The sequence below is a fragment of the Fopius arisanus genome, unplaced genomic scaffold (assembly GCF_000806365.1).
Source record: "Fopius arisanus strain USDA-PBARC FA_bdor unplaced genomic scaffold, ASM80636v1 scaffold00121, whole genome shotgun sequence".
Taxonomy (NCBI): Eukaryota; Metazoa; Arthropoda; class Insecta; order Hymenoptera; family Braconidae; genus Fopius; species Fopius arisanus.
The window spans coordinates 282,866-302,804 of record NW_011887860.1 but is presented as its reverse complement, the minus strand read 5'-3'; the positions used below and the strand labels follow the sequence as shown (position 1 = coordinate 302,804).

Here is a 19,939-nt window from a genome sequence, read left to right as displayed (position 1 = left end):
CATAAAGAAGTTTGATTAGTTCAACATGCGATTCAGTTAATCCAGCGATCAAAATTCGATTCCGCTATTTTTTATTACCACGTATATAGTCATTAAAAAATGTGAAGAGTGAAACGCAATTCACTAGATAATAAGAATTTCATCGAAAACATTACCTGACTTCACTGGCCATATTTCTAGTAGATACTTGAGAACAGCTATTGGTTGCTGGAAATCAAGAGGTGGACTTGTATCTTCCGCATGCAGCATTAAAACTGGACCGAAACAAACTGCCAAGTTAGCTGGCGACATCTTATTACATTGAGAGATGACCAGGGCGAGATGATCTAATAAATAGATGAGTGTACACTGAAAAAATAAAATAAAATCGTTTGTTTCTTTCATGGAGCAAGCTTTTGCATATTTGTGATTAATAACCGCTAAGATCAATTCTGGAGTAAAAGATTCAAATATAAATGAAACAGATTATTTCATGGTGGATATGATCCAAATTTTCATTTGTGGCTCATAAAAATATCTGCAAAAAATAGTTTTCATGAGAATTTTCGGAATTTTCACCTAGAATTTGAAATGAGACAATTAACCATGAATGATGGACTATTCGACAACATGCACATTTTTATTTTTCTTTGTTATACTAACCCTATTCACTTTAGGCAAGCAATCAAGAATACTGAACATAAGTTTTGCATTCCCCTGTGGATCATCTGGCAAGCAAACTGCCAACGCATCAACCATCATTTGGTAGAGGCACTTGGTGAAAAGTGGTTCTGGCAATTCCCTCAAATAATCCTTCAAGACCCCAGTTATAACATTAATATCTGGGACATTATCAGGTGATAGGTCGACTGATCGTGCATTTCTCTCAAATGCTTCCCGTAAAATTCGTTTTTTCGTTGCTGATCCGCAAAGTCTGTATAAGCCTGCAAAACAATATTTTTATTAATGAACGTTCCGAAAATTGAAGAATGAGGGAAGTGAAATAGAAAATCCTGCTGTTAACCCTGAAGTGGTTGTCTAGCATATTACTTTGCTAACATGCGGCTATTAAATAATTGAAGCCTTGGCGAATTATTGAAAAAAATTAAAGATTAAGACCTGAATAGACTATTTATTGAACGTGACCTTTGTTCAAATTCTAACGTCTTCACGTGAAATATATGAAAAATTGGAATCAAATTTGTGTTGCGCAGACCATTCAAATGGTTATAAAAAGATCATGGAAAAAGAGAGGAGAAATTATTAAAGGGCGCTAAATGGCGATATTGATTAATAGGTATCTACCAAGTTTAGAAAAAAATAATAGAAAATACGCAGCTTACCATTGCATCTAGCTGCCACTCATACCAGTGGAGAGTAATGGTAAGCTGTGTATTTTTTATTATTTATTTATAAACCCTTTCAATCGATATCACAATTCAGCGCCATTCAATAACCTTTTCACTTTTTTCTCAGTATCTTTTCGTAACACAAATTTGATCCTAAATTATAATATATTTTATATGTAAGGACACCCAGATAGAATTAAAACAAAATATCGCGCTCGATAGATAATCGATGCGGGTCTCAAATAAATATTGGCACATTTTATTTAAAACTCTCGCGCTGTTTTCTATGATGCTACGATATCTGACAAATATGAAAGTAAATTAATGTAAATAGGCCATGAAAACTTCTCAAAATTTTGAAGTGCGCTTTTATCAGTAAAATAGAAAGCTGAGAACATATTATTTATTATGCAAAATTTTCACCGACGTGGTGTGAGGCGCTTCAACATACATATTTTCAAATGCTGAATATGACACAAACCATGGTTTATGAACCTATCATTGAATTTTGACGATAATTTTTCGAATTGTCTTATGACACTCTTACTACGGAAAAATTAACTCGACGATTAGTGATTACTTTCTAACACCCTGATTTCCACTCGATTGGAAAGAAACGTGGAACATGGAAGGAAAATTGAAAGAGAAATAAAGAGAGCGAATACGAGTCTTGTATCGTCAATGGTTGATATCTAGAAAGCAGTGGAGGTAGGATGGAAGAACATTGTTCCTAATATAAATAGATAGGAGTGGACGGAAAAAATAATCCACTGAAATATGCGATGTCGCTAACTCTATAAAAATAAATTTTTTTCGTCATTTTCAAATTATTTTCGAATTGTTCTTTCAAAGTCAGTTTAATTTCTTTATCGCGAAAATCAAAAGTACAAAATTATCAGAAACAGGTTTCACCACACAGGTGAGTGCAATCGCCATTTCGACAAAGTGGCACATGCCAGGGTGTCACCCTCGCCTGCGAAATCACGCGCTATAAAAATTCCGTAATTGACAGATTGAAACACTCCAAAAATAAGAGGTGGGAAAAATCACTCCATAATTTTTACTAATCAAAAATCGATTCGTGTGACCATCATGAATAAATTTGCCCCCCAAAGTCAAAATTACAACACGGTCTAGAAGTAACTGGAGAACGATCATTTGACTTGATTGAAATTACTTCCCAGAATCTTTTTCTTTCGATTTACCCGTACTATAATTTGCGACAGAGCCGACATAGTACGCGGTACCCTACTGAATAATAGTAGAAGCTAAATAGGTGGCTGTGTGCAAGGAAATTGCATCCTTGATTCGAAAGTAGGAGTATTTGCTGCATTTTACAAGCACTAATTCATTAGCTCCCGCGGGTGTGAACATTCTGAAAAATCATTCAAACTCTATTTCAATTATAAGCGAGTGGATGGACGTAATACAGTAAGGAATGTTCATAATAGTGTGGAAATAGTGAAAAAAAGCCGTCAATTTGGTCTATGTACGATGCTAATTTTCCTGTTTCCTTCTTCTTGCTTATTTTCCTTCGATATTGTGAGGGAAAATTTAAACGCGTTCGACTAGGACTGGAAAATAAACAGTTGAGGACAATGAGCGCCTTGTTTGCCTCTACCCGATACCTCGGGGTTTTCATGTGGACACCATTTAGGACATTGGCTATCGAGACTCTAGCCCGAGTCATAAACAATGAGGACTTGGGCCTAAGGTTCCCAAAACGAAAAATCCATCGGGCAATCCGACTCTCAATCCGAATGAGATCACATCGCTCCACATATCTTCTGACATATTTTACTAAACCTTGTGATTAGAGTTTCTTTTAATTAAAGTTTACTGTATTTTAATTGTTTAATCACGGCAGTATTCTCATGAAGAGGATAAATATATTATATCATTTTTAGAGAGTAGTTTTGATTCTGTACACTATGTTCCATACCTTAACACGAAAATAACTTAAATTAACTTTGGAGATGTTTTTTGCTCCGTGTATGTTAATGACTGAGTTCCATACATCAAATCTGTATGGCGTATATTGCGCTGACAATGATGCCGAGAAAAAGGCTACGTTTATCGGATTTTCTGGTCATCATTAAGAAGAGGAATGAAGAGCTCCTCGCATCGCCACGACGCACGACGGAAGTCTTTCTCTATATGCTTTTTCTGTTCCTTCTTCATCCTTCTGTCATGTTTTTTTGATCCTTCCTTTAGGTTTTCAACAACAATGGACTACGTTTGTGGCATGTATACATGAATTCTCTTGGAGCATATGATGAAGGTCTAATGTTTCCAGGATTCTTTTCCATTTTATGTTATCGTCATATGTGAAACTAAGCTGGACCCTGTCATTGATGATGATGCAAGCGCAATATGAGTCGTGATGGCGTCACGCTTTATATTGCGGATCGCCTGTTCTAGGGCAAATATACGGGGCACGTATTTCTCTGAAGGAAATAATCAATAAATACCCAATTTCGGATTTTGACCGCCACACGTCATAAGAAGATACGAGATATTGTTCTAAGAAACAGTATGTTTGATATTGTCCCCGGAATCGTGATAAAATACCGGGGCAGAGCATCTTCCGATAAATTCTGACTATCACGCACCATTGCTGCGGAAAATACGAGTCATTTAGGAATAATGGACACAAGATAATTCTAGGAAAAGGGGTGTGGAATAATTCTGCCTCTCCCTTTACCTCCGCCCAAATTCTGTCTTATGTTTAAAATTGGATGATCGAATATTAACGACCTCTCTGAAAATAAGAGATAATCAACTCTAGAGATAATCAACTTCCATCGAGTGAGCAAACACTACAATGGACAAGAAATACAAAGCCGTATATGTTTAGCTAACCGCCGGTAAATTTCTTACGGAAACGGATATGACAAAAGCACGTGTTGCCGTCCAAGGGATTTCTTTCCTTTTTTCTTCTTCTCTTGATAGCTCCGCATATCATGCAAATACCCTAAATCTGCCCAATAAGATACACAGTCATCGATGATTATCGTGTCAATTTTAGCCTCAGTTGTCCACTCATATTTACCAAGAGCTGTGCTAATCCCCATTTATTGTCAGGTCAGTGACGACATAGAGTTGCTCTAGTGTATTTCCGCTAAGTAACAGGGTGCAGTCAATCAAACTACCTACTGGGCCGACGAATTTCCAAATTCGAACGATATTAATCCCAATTAGCAACAAAAAACGGCAAATCTCCGTCTCATAGTTGATCAACGTACACCCAAATTAGCTGAGACATTACGTCCAGCCGATCAACATCCCTACATCGCGATTCGACCTATCTATTGGAGCAACCACCTGCGCAATTCTCTCCATAATCTTCAATGGCACCACTTGGCCAACATTTTCAATTTTCAACATTTACATTTTTTTTTTCTTTACATAGCATTTTCTTCCGTTTTCAAATTCTTGGGGAAATCTGTAACCCTTAATTTTCGGGTCGCGTTTCGTTTCTGTTATTCTGTTAATTTTGCTTCCAGGGCCGTAACATTTGCATTGATGAGAACTTTCGGATTCTTGCATCTCTTTTGACTTTCTGGACAAAAAAAATCGGATGTCATAAACATCTATTCGGTGAGATGCTTCCCTGAAGTTCTTCCAAACTTGGTGACGGTGTTCGACTGATGCTTCCTTCCTTGAACATAGTAACTTAATATCTTTGTTGATGAGCCATATGCATGCCCATAGTTCTAAAATCCGCCTCAATGACTTCAATACCGATGTCCTACTTGAATTTAATGCTGATGCAGTTTAATTTCTGTTTGTTCAGAGTACTCTTTTGTGCTCTTTTTCGATGCATACAATCGGCCATGTTGCAGGTTATTATTCCCTGTCTATAACTCGGGAGAGATTTCTTGTACACGAACGTTGCGACTGTGAATATCCAGGTACTTAATTCACCGCTTTTCAGGTTCGAGTACTCTCTTTTTGATTGCTTGTCATCATCTCAGAATGCTTGGGCACCGTGTCTGTAAAGGAATCCGGATAGCGCTATTGAGGTTACTGCTCCGATTGGGAATATGAAATAGTATATTGTGCACCAAGGAAGGAAAATAGCGGAATACGTGCGTAAGCACGCGGGTTAGAATGTCCTGTCTTTCCGTCATACCTATGCTAAAAGCCTAATTTTTCTTCGTAAATCATGGGAGAAATGTGGGCTATCTCACTCTATGGAACCTCAAAAACAACAGTAATCCGAGGGATGGAGTAGTCCACTTTCTATGTGTCATTTAGGGAGTAAAATCTAACAGTCCGTCCAGGTTTGGCGGAAAAGAATTTTATCTACAAGCCATGGTTCCGTGGTGATATCGATTCTCTTGTAACCGCGATGGATCATTTTTACAAGAAATATATAGGCATGCCTTATCTGAAATCACTTGGATGAATATATTGCTCCCCTCGTGACTGCGTTAATCGAATGATAGAGGAGCATATCAATTGCAGTTTTGGTTTGGTGCCCAGCATATTTCAATATGTACATTCTGTGATGAGTCGAGTCGTCACGGATCGATGTCTTCTACGGAATGACAAGGCATTCAAACTAAGTAAATGATTACTAATGTCTTGTATATGTTCGTCTCTCTGGTGATCTCTCATCTTAGATTCAGCATCTCATCAACATAAAGGTTATATATCTTGCACATGTGGAGAGAAGACGACATTACTCATTATTTTGTACGCTGTGGTTGGATAATGAGGAAGACTGGCAGGAAGGATTTCTTAGACTGTTTTCATTTCAGCATTTTCAATTCTCACAAACACATATATCGAATTGATTATTGTGCGATTAACCAAGCCGTGCAGATGGTGACGCTGTTGGGGAATCCGCTTCTTATTAACTCTTCCAAAATGGGAGCCACGCAACGGACAGCTTATATTTTGCTGCATATTGATGGAACAATCTACTAGTCCGGTCAAAAGGTGTCCCTCCGTTAAGGCTATAAAAGTTCTCGTTCGTAACCAGCTGGTATAGACTTCTCAATTATAGTTGGCTTCCGGATGGATGCGGCGTTTACTTTCAGAGTTTTGCTGACGTCGCGCAAACATTGCAGTCTGCATCTTCAGAGGTAGGAGCTCTGATTCTGAACTCCGGTATTTGAATGTAGTCCTTTATGTTGTCTGTTGCAGTGGTGGTGGTAAAGGTGGGAGAAGTGGGGCGGAGGGGAGGAGGGTGGTGTCAACCAATTGATCAATTAAAAAAATAATTCGTAGATTTGTTTGGGCATGAGCAGGCCGCTGATGGAATGAGTTTTCCTCGCTAAACTTTGGTTGAGATTATGGTCGTTGGATCTCTTTGGCATATTGTGGAAATTTTTGGCCGTGTAAGGGTGAGTATGTCCTCCACAGAAATTTTGAAAGTAGTGGGTGCCTTTTCTTTTGGCTTAGAGTTTTAGGATTGTGGTGAAGATCTGCTTCAATTTTTTGTGGGATGTGCAATACAGAGAAATTGGATGATTGCTTCGTGGAAACTAATTTTGTTCCATTGGAAGAGAGTTTCATATATGATGTGGGATGAGGAGTTCAGCGGTTCAGGTGACATCTGCAGTAGAGTGGACACTTTGGGACTCTGTGAGTATGAGTGCTGGAGACATTGATGTTTTTGATAGTTAGAAGGGCATGAGGTATCGCTAATGTCTAGATGGTAAAAATTGGTGAGAATGAGGACTGAGAGGTCGCAGTAATTTTCTGCCGCGATTTTTGAACCATTTGTGTAAATTTATGTACATTCTTCAAAGTTAGTTTTTTTTGGCTCAGTTTTGTTGTTATGAGTTTCGATTTTTTGACCTCTTACTAGTCGAATAGCCCTATATTCAAGTCTATTTAGATATTCAAAGTCAGAGAGATTGGATAGGAATAGAGCATGGGATCCATATTCGAGTGGGCTCCGGATTAGTCCGCAGAAGAATGACAGCAGAACTCTGGAATCAGCACCTAAACGCGTGTGTCTGAGAGATTCCATCATGGATAGGGCATGGGGGTTAGGAAGTTCCTTTTGAGTAGCTGTTTAATGTAAAGAGCGAAAGAGAAGCGGTAGCCTGGAGTAAGTCCTAGGAATTTGGTGGATTCAGAGGCTAAAATGATTTGACCATTGATGATGGTCTGAGAAGTGTTTTCGGCTAAAGATGACTAGCTTAGTTTTCTCGTTCGAGATTTCTAGTTGACGATTTATGAAATAACTTTTCGCTAAATTTGGGGTTTGGTTAAGGGTTGTTTTTTTTTGCTTATTGATAACGTTGGTTTTTAAAATAAATAACGCCATGGCAGAAAGCATGTCCTACTTTTTACTTGGCACATTGTTCCACTTTTGCTGTTCTTTAGCATCATTCTCACGTCGGTTGATTTTAGCGGAGGAAAAAGGCCTAGACGACCTGGGTTGTAAAGGCTTATCATCCGATACAATGGACTCTCGATTGCGCACTAATAAAGGTCGGGAGCACGAGTTGCTCTCAAAGCAGAGGTTGCCCAGATCTCGGGTCAAAGGATGTTGGGACAACATTGTTGAAGGCCTCTTTTATATCGATGATCTTTTGCGAATCCGGTTAGGGCTTCAGTGGTGAGAAAGGTAATATTGTCAGCACCAAATTTGATGCATCGGAAACCAATCTCTGTTTGGGGAAGGAGGCTTTCCGATTTAAGCCACCCTGGAATTCCGTCTCAGGTCATTTTCTCGCGTAGTTTGAGAAGGCGCGGCGGGGAATGATAGAAATTTTCTCTATAAGTCAGGGAATGTTCCATTGTTTAAGAGTTCGTTAAAGATATTGAGCATGAAGGATTTATAGGAATAATGTAATCTATATATTAGGTTACAGTCTATTTTGTCAGGTTCTAGTAGGGAGGATTTTTATTAGAGGTTAGGGCTGTGTTCAGAGCCTCCCTCAGAGAGGAGTTTTTATTGAGGAAGTAATTTTCTTTTAATTTATAACGGCTTATGTTGCGACAGATGTTGTCGATGAAATTCATTTGGGATCTTGTGGTGCGGTAGGTGGGAATAGGCGTCTTCTTTTCCAGAACTTGTTCTCCTTGTTTGTTCAGGAAATTTTGTGCGTTTCGTTGCAGGATGTGGAGAGAAGACAACGTGGGATTGTTTGTCATAGGTGTTTAATGAATTGGAGATGTCTGCACGGAAAACCAGATCCGTATCCTGCAGGAAGACTTGGAAAGGGATAAGTGGTTGGGAGTTGGGTAGCTGTGTTGATTGATCCAAGAAGATTAGCTAGTTGACATCTTTGAGAAGAATTCTGTGTTTTTCCTTGACAATGCTTTCGTTATTTTATACATTCCCCAAAAACGGTGTTTTCCCAGGAACAAACCTAAGTATCCGTTTTACGATCGTCTAATTGGAGAATTGAAAAATGGAAAAAATGAACAAATTTTAAGAGTCTTCAAAATTGAAACTCTTCGGGGACTGTAGCGACAGTCGTAGATGTTTGTTATGAGTTGTAGATAAAACACGCAGGCGACAGCAGTTATGTGACTACATGAGTTAGCAAAATGTATCAATAAATTGATGTCGAGCTTCCGAATGGTTCTTAAAATATGTTTTTCCCTATGAGGTCAGATCCATTGAGAATGTTAAATATTGCAGCTATGTTGAGCATGTATTGGACTAAAATTATCAAATAAAAAAAAAGAATTGGATCCTGATAATCTGAGCTACTCCACATAATAATTTTATACGAAAAATTGAATGTCTCTGAAACTAATCCTTCAACTATGCGCATTTTTGATATCAGCAATTGTAGTCGTGAATGGGAAATCTCGTTCAAATTTGAAGTTAATGGTTCGATTTTTGCGTGGGTGAGAGGACCTGACAGCATTTTTTTTAAAAAACAAAGCATTATACAATAATTATGATTTCTTTCAGAGTTCACTTCATAATTTTTGGTTGATTCTTATAGAGTCGTCCATAACAAAAAGAATAAAATAAAATACCTTGCTTACTTTTGGAGATATGTAGAAAAAACGATTTATAAACAAATCACGATTTGTTTATAAATCCCCCCCCCCCTCTATTCAGGAGGGACCATGCACAGACATTTTGAAATTTTGTTTTCTTGCATTTTTTACCATTCTACACAGTTTCTAAGCAAAATTAGATTTTTTTTTTGGTCGGGGTTGGACGATTGCAACGCTTCTATTCGAAAGTAAAAAGTGAGACAACATTGAACCCCAAAATATAAGGATGATTGCAAAGGGTTGAAATAGTTATTAATTTACAAAAACTGACAGGTGCCACAATTTTTAACCGATTGAACAGAAAGTTTGGTGACACACGCAGCTGAAATATGTACAAACTAGTAATCATGTGCGCTGTCGTGCGCTTTTCCTCTAAGTGAGCGCTGTAGCGCACAATAACTTTCTCGTAGTCATGGAAATGATCAATCGAGCGATCGACCAATAGGAAGACGAATAAAAGATTGGCAATGAAAACGATCATTCATTGTCAATCTCTTTTATGATAATGGAAAACAAAGGATTCTTCATGAATTACAAGTCTTGAGTAGAATCTTACGACAGTTGATTCAAATGTTTATAGCGATAGTAATTTCAATAAATTGCAAGAAATATACCGATTATATCCAAGCCTCTTCTTTCTACTTCCTCCACACATCGCCACACAATTATGGGAACGTTTTGAGCTCCGGTCATCGCCAGTGCTGTAGAAACACCCCCAGGAACTCCACCAGTTTTGTTTTCTCGACTTACCTGAATAAATAAAGAAAAAACATTGGAATAAGTTAATTTTCCAAAAAACCTTAAACAGTCGATAGTAGATTAAATGATAGTATGTCTTGAATAGATATGCCATTTAGTACATGATAAAATTGGAGCCACTTATTTGTTTCATTCATTATCACATTCATTTACCTATCACCGGTGAAAGTGTGTATACAGAGTTTACTAGGAAATTCTCATTGTTTCTTTAGTAAGGAATTAATTACTTTTTTTCTCGGTGCCGCTCCGCTCTAATCAAAATTGTGACCCACACAAATTAAATAGTTTTTGTTGTGATTAGCTCAGTGAGTTTTTTATAATAAAACATTGACGTTTCGTGACTCTTTAAAGACCGCGTAGAGTACATTTTTTGGACCAGCTTGTCGCTTCCCAAAATTCGTTCTCATCTCATAAATCATCTTTCAAATTCTACTGGACCTTTTTTTGTTAAGAAATTCAAATATTTTCTGATTGGTATTTACGTTTATTTTATTTTAATAAAAATATTACGTAAGCAAGTCCGAGCACATTAACGTTTCCCGACAATACTATAAATGTATTTATTTACGACTATGAAAGATCTCAGATGTTTGTGAAAACCAGATTCGAAAGGATTCGCAAAGTTATGGATGGGAACTGTAGATTAGTTTTGTTTACTCGAGGTTGTAATTATAACTGCTTTCAAAATGTTTCGTAAGTATCTAGTATAGGTTCACTACAAATAATTATCAGTCAAATATTAATTTTCTTGATTAAGCCAAAGCTGGACATTTGTAATTTATGACAGTCTTCATTGATAGGATTTCTCCAGTCCTGAGCATCTGGATTATTGGGAGTTTGCTGCAGTATTTTTGGCCTGTTATCATTGTCTTCGCCCAGGGGTGAAGATTCGTCGGATGCAGTGACAGCTTCTGGCGAGGAAGGATTGGTCTATATTGCGTGTTGTGTTTATGTTTTCACAATCAGTCGTCCGATTCGAAGTCATGCTCTACCAGTTGTCTGAATGTCAATGTTCATAGGTACTGTTCAGCTATAGATATGTTGCGGACACCGCAAGATGCAAGATTTTCCGATTTGTAAAAACTAAAACCAAAAAAGTCCAGCGAACTGACATGAGGGAAATCCCCGTTCGCAATAATAACACAAGCACGAGGTTGTGAGTGCATGACAGCGAGGACGTGACAATGAGCATGTTCTTGAGTGATTTTTTTCAATCTCTCATTGCCAGCAATGAATTGGTGGTACGCTTCTGGACGGCCAGAGAAAGTGCCTATATTCTATGTATAGAGAGGTGAAAAATTGAAATCAGGTGAATATTTTTCGGAGTATTTGCAACGAACGATTTAGAAAGAAATGGCAATTTATAAGTGACGGCTGGACCAATCGAGCTGAATTTTTGGCAGGGAGTTAGTCCTTAATAATACCTACAATTTGACGAAATTTTACTATTCTCAGACTAACTTTAGCCGTTTATTCCTTTAATTCTATAAAAGAGTGGGCCAAGTTCACCATTTATATATACACACACAGTGCTCAAATTTTTTTACGTTTCTGACCATTCTACCTCACTTCCAAGCAATCTGTGTAAATTCGAAAATCTGACGATTAGAAAGCTTCCGTTCGGAAGCGAGAATTGTAAGTCACTCTGAGAAGAAGGTGATCTTCATGGAAAGTGAAACTGGGTCCCATTTGGTCATCAATACCCAAATCGACGCGGAAAAAAAGTGGGTGAAAGAGACAGAGAGAGGGGGGACAGCCATCCTCCGCCTACAAGTAAAAGAGAGAAGGCAACCTAAAATGAGGAGAACTAGCCACCGAGTGACGAAAAGTAGCCAGGGAAAAACGAGCGATGCCGTAACTGAATTGGGAGCGTCTCCCACCGTCCCACTTCTCATGTGTAGAACCAATAAGTTTACGGGTTTTTTTGGAGTTTCAACCCGATATGAGATTGAGTTAATAAAAAGGAGTAAAACGAAGGACTAATGAACGAAATCATTTACCTTTTCAAGCTGCTCCTGACAGTCTCTGTTTTAAAAAGTTCTCCTATACCTGGGAACGAAGGGTGAGGATATTCCCACCAGAAGCATTCCTTCTGAACACATTGCTAAGCACATGAGATACCTTCCGCCACATTTTAGAAGTGCTGGACAACGAAAATTCAAATCGCTAACAGTCATAGGGAACTCACGCCAAAAAAGTATCTGAAGGGCGGTTTTTCAAATTCAGTCAGTTTAAATTAAATCTCCGGGTCCTAATTATCAAAAGTGGTATCCTGCTCGTTGTTCAGGTCCAAAATCTGTCTACAAGGAAGCAGCTGTGAGATCACCCTCTGTTGCTGCGACTGGCTCTAGTCTGAGTGTACCGCTGGACTCTCCTGGTTAGCGCAGCTCCTCCACACCATTTCAACGGAGCCAATCAGCCTGAATGAATTCAATGTAACATCCTGTTCGTTCAACTGATTCGCCGGGATCCATCTACGAGGATACTGCTTTGCGAGACCACACTCTATTCTGACGACTGACCTGTACTCGGAGTGGAAATCTCGACTCTTCTCGCCACGTCAGAGCGTCTGCGATCATTCCGCGGAATTCTGCCCATCATCGGCGCCCTTTCTCGTCGAGCGGTATCCTGCCTGTCGTCTAGTTAATTCTTCAAGAGAGGTGAATTCTGCAGAATGAGCTCTTGTTGCCGTGATGATAGGTTTCTACCCTGAGTGGTGTAAGGAGATTTTTCGCGTGAATAATAAATTCTAACAGAATTAAGACTATCTGGCGTACTATCTTGATTCGCTAATTCCCCACGCGTGGGAAGTTGAGGTTATAGTACTGAAGCCAATGAGACTTCCCTGTCGGAACACTGGCTGCTCTACTCCAGAAAGCTGTTCCACGTTAGACGGGACGGACATTCAAATGGCCAGGGGTCCAGAGAAGGGGTTAACTGGATTTGAATCGGAAAATTTGAATTCGACGCACTCCAGGAGGCGTTACCGACAGGGGTATCCTCGCTGTGGAGATAAGCACCGTGGATAATCCCCCACGTACTAATCGCGTGAATCGGGAGTGGGAAGCCGACCATACTAGGTGAGCGCTCTCCTGCCCGCACGTCAGAGTTGCATCGGCGCTTTCACGGGTCAGTCGGGCCCAGGCTCTGACAGCCCGTAGCTATCTTGGATGAGCGAGATTACCTAACCCGCCCTACTAGGTTACCTAGTTGCTATCTGTTTTCAGCTTATGGCTGAGCTATCGGTACCCAACCACAAGTACGTCTTTATTCTCAGCTCTCGCCATGTTAGTGTATAATAATGGACAGCTATCGGCGTTCTACCGCTATCTAATTATCGATCGCTCTTGATCGTACTGACCCGACCAGTTATCGATCACTCTACCCTACCAACCCTTCGATGCTAACGGGGACCACCCGTCTCAAAGAATCCCGACCCTCTCTCCATAACCTAGGCTACTGAGCGGCCGAGTGCTGTCGCACGCGTTCCATTTCATCCATCCGCCACCTCGGCATTTCGCGGGAAATCTCCACATGTCCTCACTGCGGCCGGGGCAGGGGACAGTAACGACCTCTAACTAACTTTAACTAACTTCTAACCCTTCATTATCAAACTCTATTAGAATATAGCGGAACTTATTGGAATTTATTGGAACTTACTGGAACTAATTGTCTCTCCTGTCGAGCGAATGGCCTAACCCCGCCGAGCTGTCCTCTCGTCCGTCCATGCTTTCGGAACTATTTGTAGAGGTGCTAACCTCTACCGGATTTTTTGGTTTTTCCTAATTGTATCCTTAACAAGTAGGCGGATCTCTGCTTTGCTGTTTTACCCACTTAAAAATAGCCAGCGCCCTTCCGATAATTACGCGGATGCTATGGAACCGGCGCAGGTAATTCCCCGGACTTTCGGAACACTCAGGGCAAAACATGTTAGAGTGGATAGTTCAGGTTTTTAAGTGAGATATATAAGATCATTTCTTTTCTGGTTCACCCTTATTTCACCCTATTCTCACAATGATCTTCAAGATGATTCCGACTATATTCGTCTTGAGCCCGATGATACGATCCACTGTTCTCCGACCTTATACATGTTATTCCCGACACTAAGCGATCGTTTTCTAGCAGAGGTTTGATTGCATCGAAAGCGTGATTCAAAGTGTTGCAATCTTTCACTATGAATTTGGTGCGGCAGTCCAGACGAATTTCTCGTTCAACCTTTCGAAGTGCAGATTTCCGATAATCTTCATGGTTGTTTCATTCATGGGAGAAGCCAGTCTTGAGGCCTCAGAGTTTTTCAAAACTCGCTATATAATTGACTATCACGCATACCAATGTTCGTATTTTGTGTTACCCATCGATTGAATATGTGGCTCCCAAAGCAGCAAGGTTTGTTGGTCAAAATCGCAAACGAGCATATGAATATTTAAAGTAAATATGAATAATTCATTTATAATTGCAAATTTTAACTTCAAAGAATATTTTAAATTGAAGTTATTGAACATCAATAAACTAACAAGTTCTTTGAAATTCACACCGAGAAGAAAAAAGCATTGACTGAATAATTACGTTCTTGATGGTCATGAAAGTAGACACACATTTCACTATGGCTTTCGTATTTTTTTGTTATTGTACTGTGATTCACACTTATTAGATACTTCATTAATGTACGAGTAGGATTGATACAAGTGTATAATTAGTTGCGAGTAGCATTGTCGGAAAACAAATGAATGCTTACAGGCATGAATTGGCAATTTAGTGACAAGATTGATTTGAGAAACGGATTGGTTGCTAACCATAACAACCTCGGTGCAAATTTCAATCAAGAACGTAACCGCTCAGACAAAGCCTTTTCTCGGTGCAAATGTGTGATGATTATCATGACCATATGATTACTATTTCGTAAACTCTACATATTGCAGAAATAATTAGTACAAAACTCACCACTGTGTCAAGATCAACCCCGAAAAGTGGTGCAACTCTTGTAGCTAATGAAATGACAGGTAATCCGCGGCGTTTGAACGTTTGGTGTGTGTCGGTGTATCGCAGCCTGAGATAAATAGTTCCACGTGGTTCTACTTTAAGCGCCAGTTGATGGGCTGGGGATTCTTTGAGAAGCGTTGCAAGATGTACAGAACCTTTGTAACACAGTTTGTGCCTGTGCTGTGGATCCCAGGAGTAAACGAGTAAATCGAGTTGTCGATTGCCGACCAGATCAAGTTCAAATGTCTCGTCCCAATCAAACATGAGGTCACCAGTGCGTACTACTGTTCGGGCTTTGTGGACTCGATCACATTCAAGCACGCAGTATAAGTCTCTTAAACCACAACTACCTGCAGGAACACAAATAGATTAGAGTGGGACATTGAAAGTTTGGAATTTTACATGAAAAATATTACATGTTCTTACACAAGTTGGCTCATTCATTAATTTTGTTCAATACGTCATTCATTTTTTAATAAATTTGAATAAAAGAATAAGTATGGAGAATAGGGGCCTCACTTTTTTCTTACCACTGCAATCACATAAATAAAACTATCAGTAAACACTATATATAAAAATAACCTTCAGATGTAGAAAAACTTAATGATATACTGAATTGATCACAGGATCGGGCACTAGGAGTCAAAATCGTGTAACTACCGAGAGTAGAATGGGGGATCAAATCCTTTGAATCCCTAAAAGCACCACGACCGAATGGTATCTACCCGGTGATACTACAAAGGGGAATGGCTATCATCCTAGGGCCCCTTACAAAAATTCTGAGTGCCAGCGTAGCACTGAGAACTGTACCACGAGTTTGAGGGGAATCAAAAATAGTGTTCCTACCCAAGCCCGACCGAAACCGCTATATCAAGCCAAGAGACTTTCGGCCCATCAGCCTAACCTGCTTTGTTTTAAGAACAATGGAGAGGCTCATGGATAGATAAATAAAATGCATACTGCTAATCGCCACGCCGCTGTCTTTTGCTCAGTATGCCTAGAGGGGGGGGAGGTCCACTGAGACCAGCCTGCATCACCTGGTGGCAAAGGTTGAGGAGCCAAAGGGCTACGCAATAGACGTTTTCCTCGATATTGAGGGAGCCTTTGACCGCACCGGAAACGAGGTCATAAAAATCACCACGTCAAGAAGCGGCTTTCCAGAAACCATCATTGACTGGGTACAAAGCATGTTGGTGAGCAGGTCATTAATTGCCGATCACAATGGCATGTAGATAGGAGGTCGCCCGAAGGGCAGAGTTCTATCTCCACTGCTATGGTGCCTCGTCGTGAACGAGCTCCTAGAGGAACTGAGAGGACAGGTCTTCCTGGTGTATGGAAATGCGGATGACGTGACCATTGTCGCTAGGGGCAAGTTCCTCAATGTGCTGACAGATAGACTGAACTACTCTCTGAGAATAATGGTGAATTGGTGTAGAAGGACGAAACTCTCAGTTAACCCTGAGAAGACGTCGGCTATGATATTCATTAGGAAATACAAAGTTATAAACCAGGAGTCGCTGAGGTTAGCGGATGCAGAGATCGCCTATGCTACCTCAGCGAGGTACCTGGGTGTTCAACTGGACGCGAAGCTCCAGGGAGGGAGCACATAGAGACACAGATGGGCAAAACGTATGCCTCACTGTGGGCCTTCAGAAGAGCCATTGGGAGAGACTAGAGCTTTAGACCAAAGATCAGTCTGTGGCTGTAGAAGATGGTTTTGCTGCCGCGGCTGATGTACGCTGCTGTAGTCTGGCGGCCTAGGGCGAAGAGGGTGGAGATAAGGAACCGGCTCAAATGTCTACAGGAAAATTTTCTAAGGGCAGCGACCAGGCCATGATGACGACACCCACGGATGCCCTCGAAATTTCCCTGGCCCTGCCTTCACTTGATCATCTCGTGGTGAGTAGGATAGAATCAACAGCTTATAAACTCCTGCGGAAGGGGGAATGGATGCAAGCGGAAGCGGCACACACCAAGCTTGACATCCTCAAGAAAAACCCCTGGAACATGAGTCAAGATAGAATGACCAGGAAGTACCAAATCAGGAAGGCCTTTAAAACCTACATCCCTGAGAGGGAGAACTGGGAAACTGTAAAGGAAATAGGCACCAATGTCATGCACTGGTATACAGATGGCTCGGGATACAGAGGCTGCTTTGGAGCAGGACTGTACGGGCCACAGGAAAACTACAGGTGCAACTGGTCCTTAGGGACTGTGGCCACCGTATTCCAAGTGGAAGTTCGGGTAGTCAAAAAGTGCTCAGAACTTCTGGTGTTCCGGATGACAATCAACAAACACATTTTTGTGTGGACAGATAGTCAAGCCACTATGAAAGCTCTCCTCAAATCCAGTGCTGACGCTAATTTGGTCTGGGAAACCATGGAGAGCCTGGAAAAACTGGAGACCCTTGTCTGGGTCATAAGGACATCCACGGCAACGAAACAACTGGTGGACTGGCGAAGCAGGGGGCAATAAATGCGAACGAATCTTCGCCAGTGGGACTCCCCCATGCCGTGGGTGTAAGCCACATAAAGGAAAAGCCCCGACGTGAACAATGGGAGCGGTGGAAAAACACAAAGACCTGCAGGAAGACCAGGGGAATCATGCCTGGTCCCAGCAAGAAAAGGTCGAAAAACCTACCGGAAATGACAGACTTACAGAACATTGCAGAGTCATCGGCATGGACTCGGATTGGTGGTGCAGATTCTGTAATCGAGCAAAAGAGGACAGTCTACACATCTTATGTGACTGTCCGGCTCCAGCAGCGACGAGACTGCGCTGGGGGGAGCTGCCTTCTCCACTGCAGATCAAGTCGCGAACAAGGATGCAATGGATCTGTTACGGCTGGACATATAATCCGCGCATATAACAAGCGGATCTACAATAACTCTAATCTGAGAGAACGGTGGCATTGGGGAGGCTAGTCCGACCATCCGCGTACTTAAAATCTAATCTAAATCTAGTGGGTTGATAGTTGGTTCGTAACTTTCCGTTATTGATTTCAAGACGGGGCTGGAAAATGCGACGGAAATGGGAGTAACCCATACTAATCGAGAGGTACATTTCATAGTTCAGTCACAATGAGGTAGCTTACTTGTTGCGCTTGTTGTTAATGGATTCTGGAACTGAAAACTAATAAAATCGCAGATAGACGCCCGCAGTTTTATAAGTACACCGGCCCCCTAACACAAAACATCTGCACATTCAGTAAAATATTATCAATTGTCTTAAATGTACCAACATGTGTTGCTGATTCATTATAATAAAGCCGGTTTACGGAGGATGACGGATAGTTATTTTCAGGCCTAGCCGTGGAAAAGAGATCATGTCGTCGGTTGAATTTGAATGATTAAACGTAGCATGCAAGAAGCGCGCTAAAGGCTGTGCAGTAGAACGCAGGCAAAGAGTGGTGACGTGAGGGACTTTTGTCTGGCGTCACTGGCTTCCAATACCCGATACAATGGACTCTCGTCTGTCCTTTGTTATGTACTAATAAAGGCCAGCTGCACGACTTGTTCTCAGAGCAGAAGTTGCCCAGCCGTGGTTTAAACGATCACCGCGTCCCATCCTTGAGACAAACTGTAGAGAAATGCAAAAAATTCTACGATTCAGCACAAAACAACCTCTTCCTTCTTCTTATAATATCGATAGGATTCGCGCGGCAGTCGCTTCAAAGGTTTCTGCAGTGCCCTAAACGATTCACGAACCTCCTATAAACCGCGCAAAACCCACCAGCAGAGTCATCTGTGATAGTATCCTAGTGGAAAGCGGACGTGACCTTGCACACGAAGATCCAACCCATCTGGGTCTTATGACTACGTCTTGTTCGGCATTGGTTCAGCGCAGGCCAGTGTTGCAGACGTGCGGTAAACATGCTACTGGAAGCTCCTCCATCAGTTGGTGCATCAGCATCAGCTGAGCACGAATCTCACGATGACACGAACACTCAACACAATTGAGAATTACGGTTCTTACTGGCACTCGGCGTGCAATAATCCAGTAAGACTTCTGGAGATGCGCCAACGTGAGCTGAGTTTTAACCTGCAGCATACGCTAATAAGAATTTCCAATGAAAAGTTCTTCTAATACGGACTCTTTAGGGATCATCGCTTGTTGTTTGCTCTCGACGTTCAGAGCAGAGACCTTGAGCCGCTCTGCAACTCTGAGAACACTCTGATGGTTAATGAAAGCCGTGTGTTTGGTCACTGAGATGCCTCGAAAAACAAAATCAGTAGGATTCTTCATCTCGCTGATGTACCTTCCACCAGCTCCTAAATACCCCTGTTGTTCCCAACTGTGCACCTATTTCTTCTACCTGAAAAAATGAGAACTTATCCACACTGAGGTAACAGCTGAGTGTTTCCAGGAATATAGGAGCAGTGCCAAGGTGGATCTAATCACGAACATATCTTGAGGATTTTGGCAGACTAACTGCGGAATTGAGGTCGAGACGTGGACTTTACATTTGTTCAGCAGAGGAGATTATCCTAGAGGGTGGACCAATTCAGGTATCTTAAACAACAGATTCCATTTCGTCATCTTCATGTTAGCGGGCACTTTACACCAAGAATTTTGGTCAAGAAATGAAGGAATTTCAACTACGAAAAGCCACTCAACTGGAGGAAATAGGACCTCTATGAGTAAACAGTCCATCGGAAACTCGTTCAACTGTGCACAAGGGGGTCATCTTACAAAAGATTGTCGCGGATCCCGCGGTTTTTTCTTCTTGATGATTCTCGTAATCTTGTAATTATGCAACGGTTTTGGGGAACAGCTGCCAACAGGCGGAGTATGACTCATGCTCCTCGTGCGCAAGAGTGTACTCCCCCCTGGCCCCCAGGCTAAGATCTGGAAACGGCACGAGGCCACTCGACTCCCCGATAATCCGG

General features: G+C 41.1%; 1 protein-coding gene across 1 annotated transcript in view; it reads right to left on the bottom strand.

Moving 5' to 3' along the window:
* RhoGAP100F (Rho GTPase activating protein at 100F) overlaps nucleotides 1-19,939 on the bottom strand; it is a 77,827-nt gene that overhangs the window by 4,171 nt on the left and 53,717 nt on the right. Inside the window, exons 14-17 of the mRNA XM_011313446.1 lie at nucleotides 15,012-15,400; nucleotides 9,926-10,061; nucleotides 643-923; nucleotides 156-348 (exon numbers count right to left, since the gene is read on the bottom strand). Of these exons, the coding sequence (XP_011311748.1) occupies nucleotides 156-348; nucleotides 643-923; nucleotides 9,926-10,061; nucleotides 15,012-15,400 (999 nt within the window). The remainder of the gene's footprint in view (nucleotides 1-155; nucleotides 349-642; nucleotides 924-9,925; nucleotides 10,062-15,011; nucleotides 15,401-19,939) is intronic.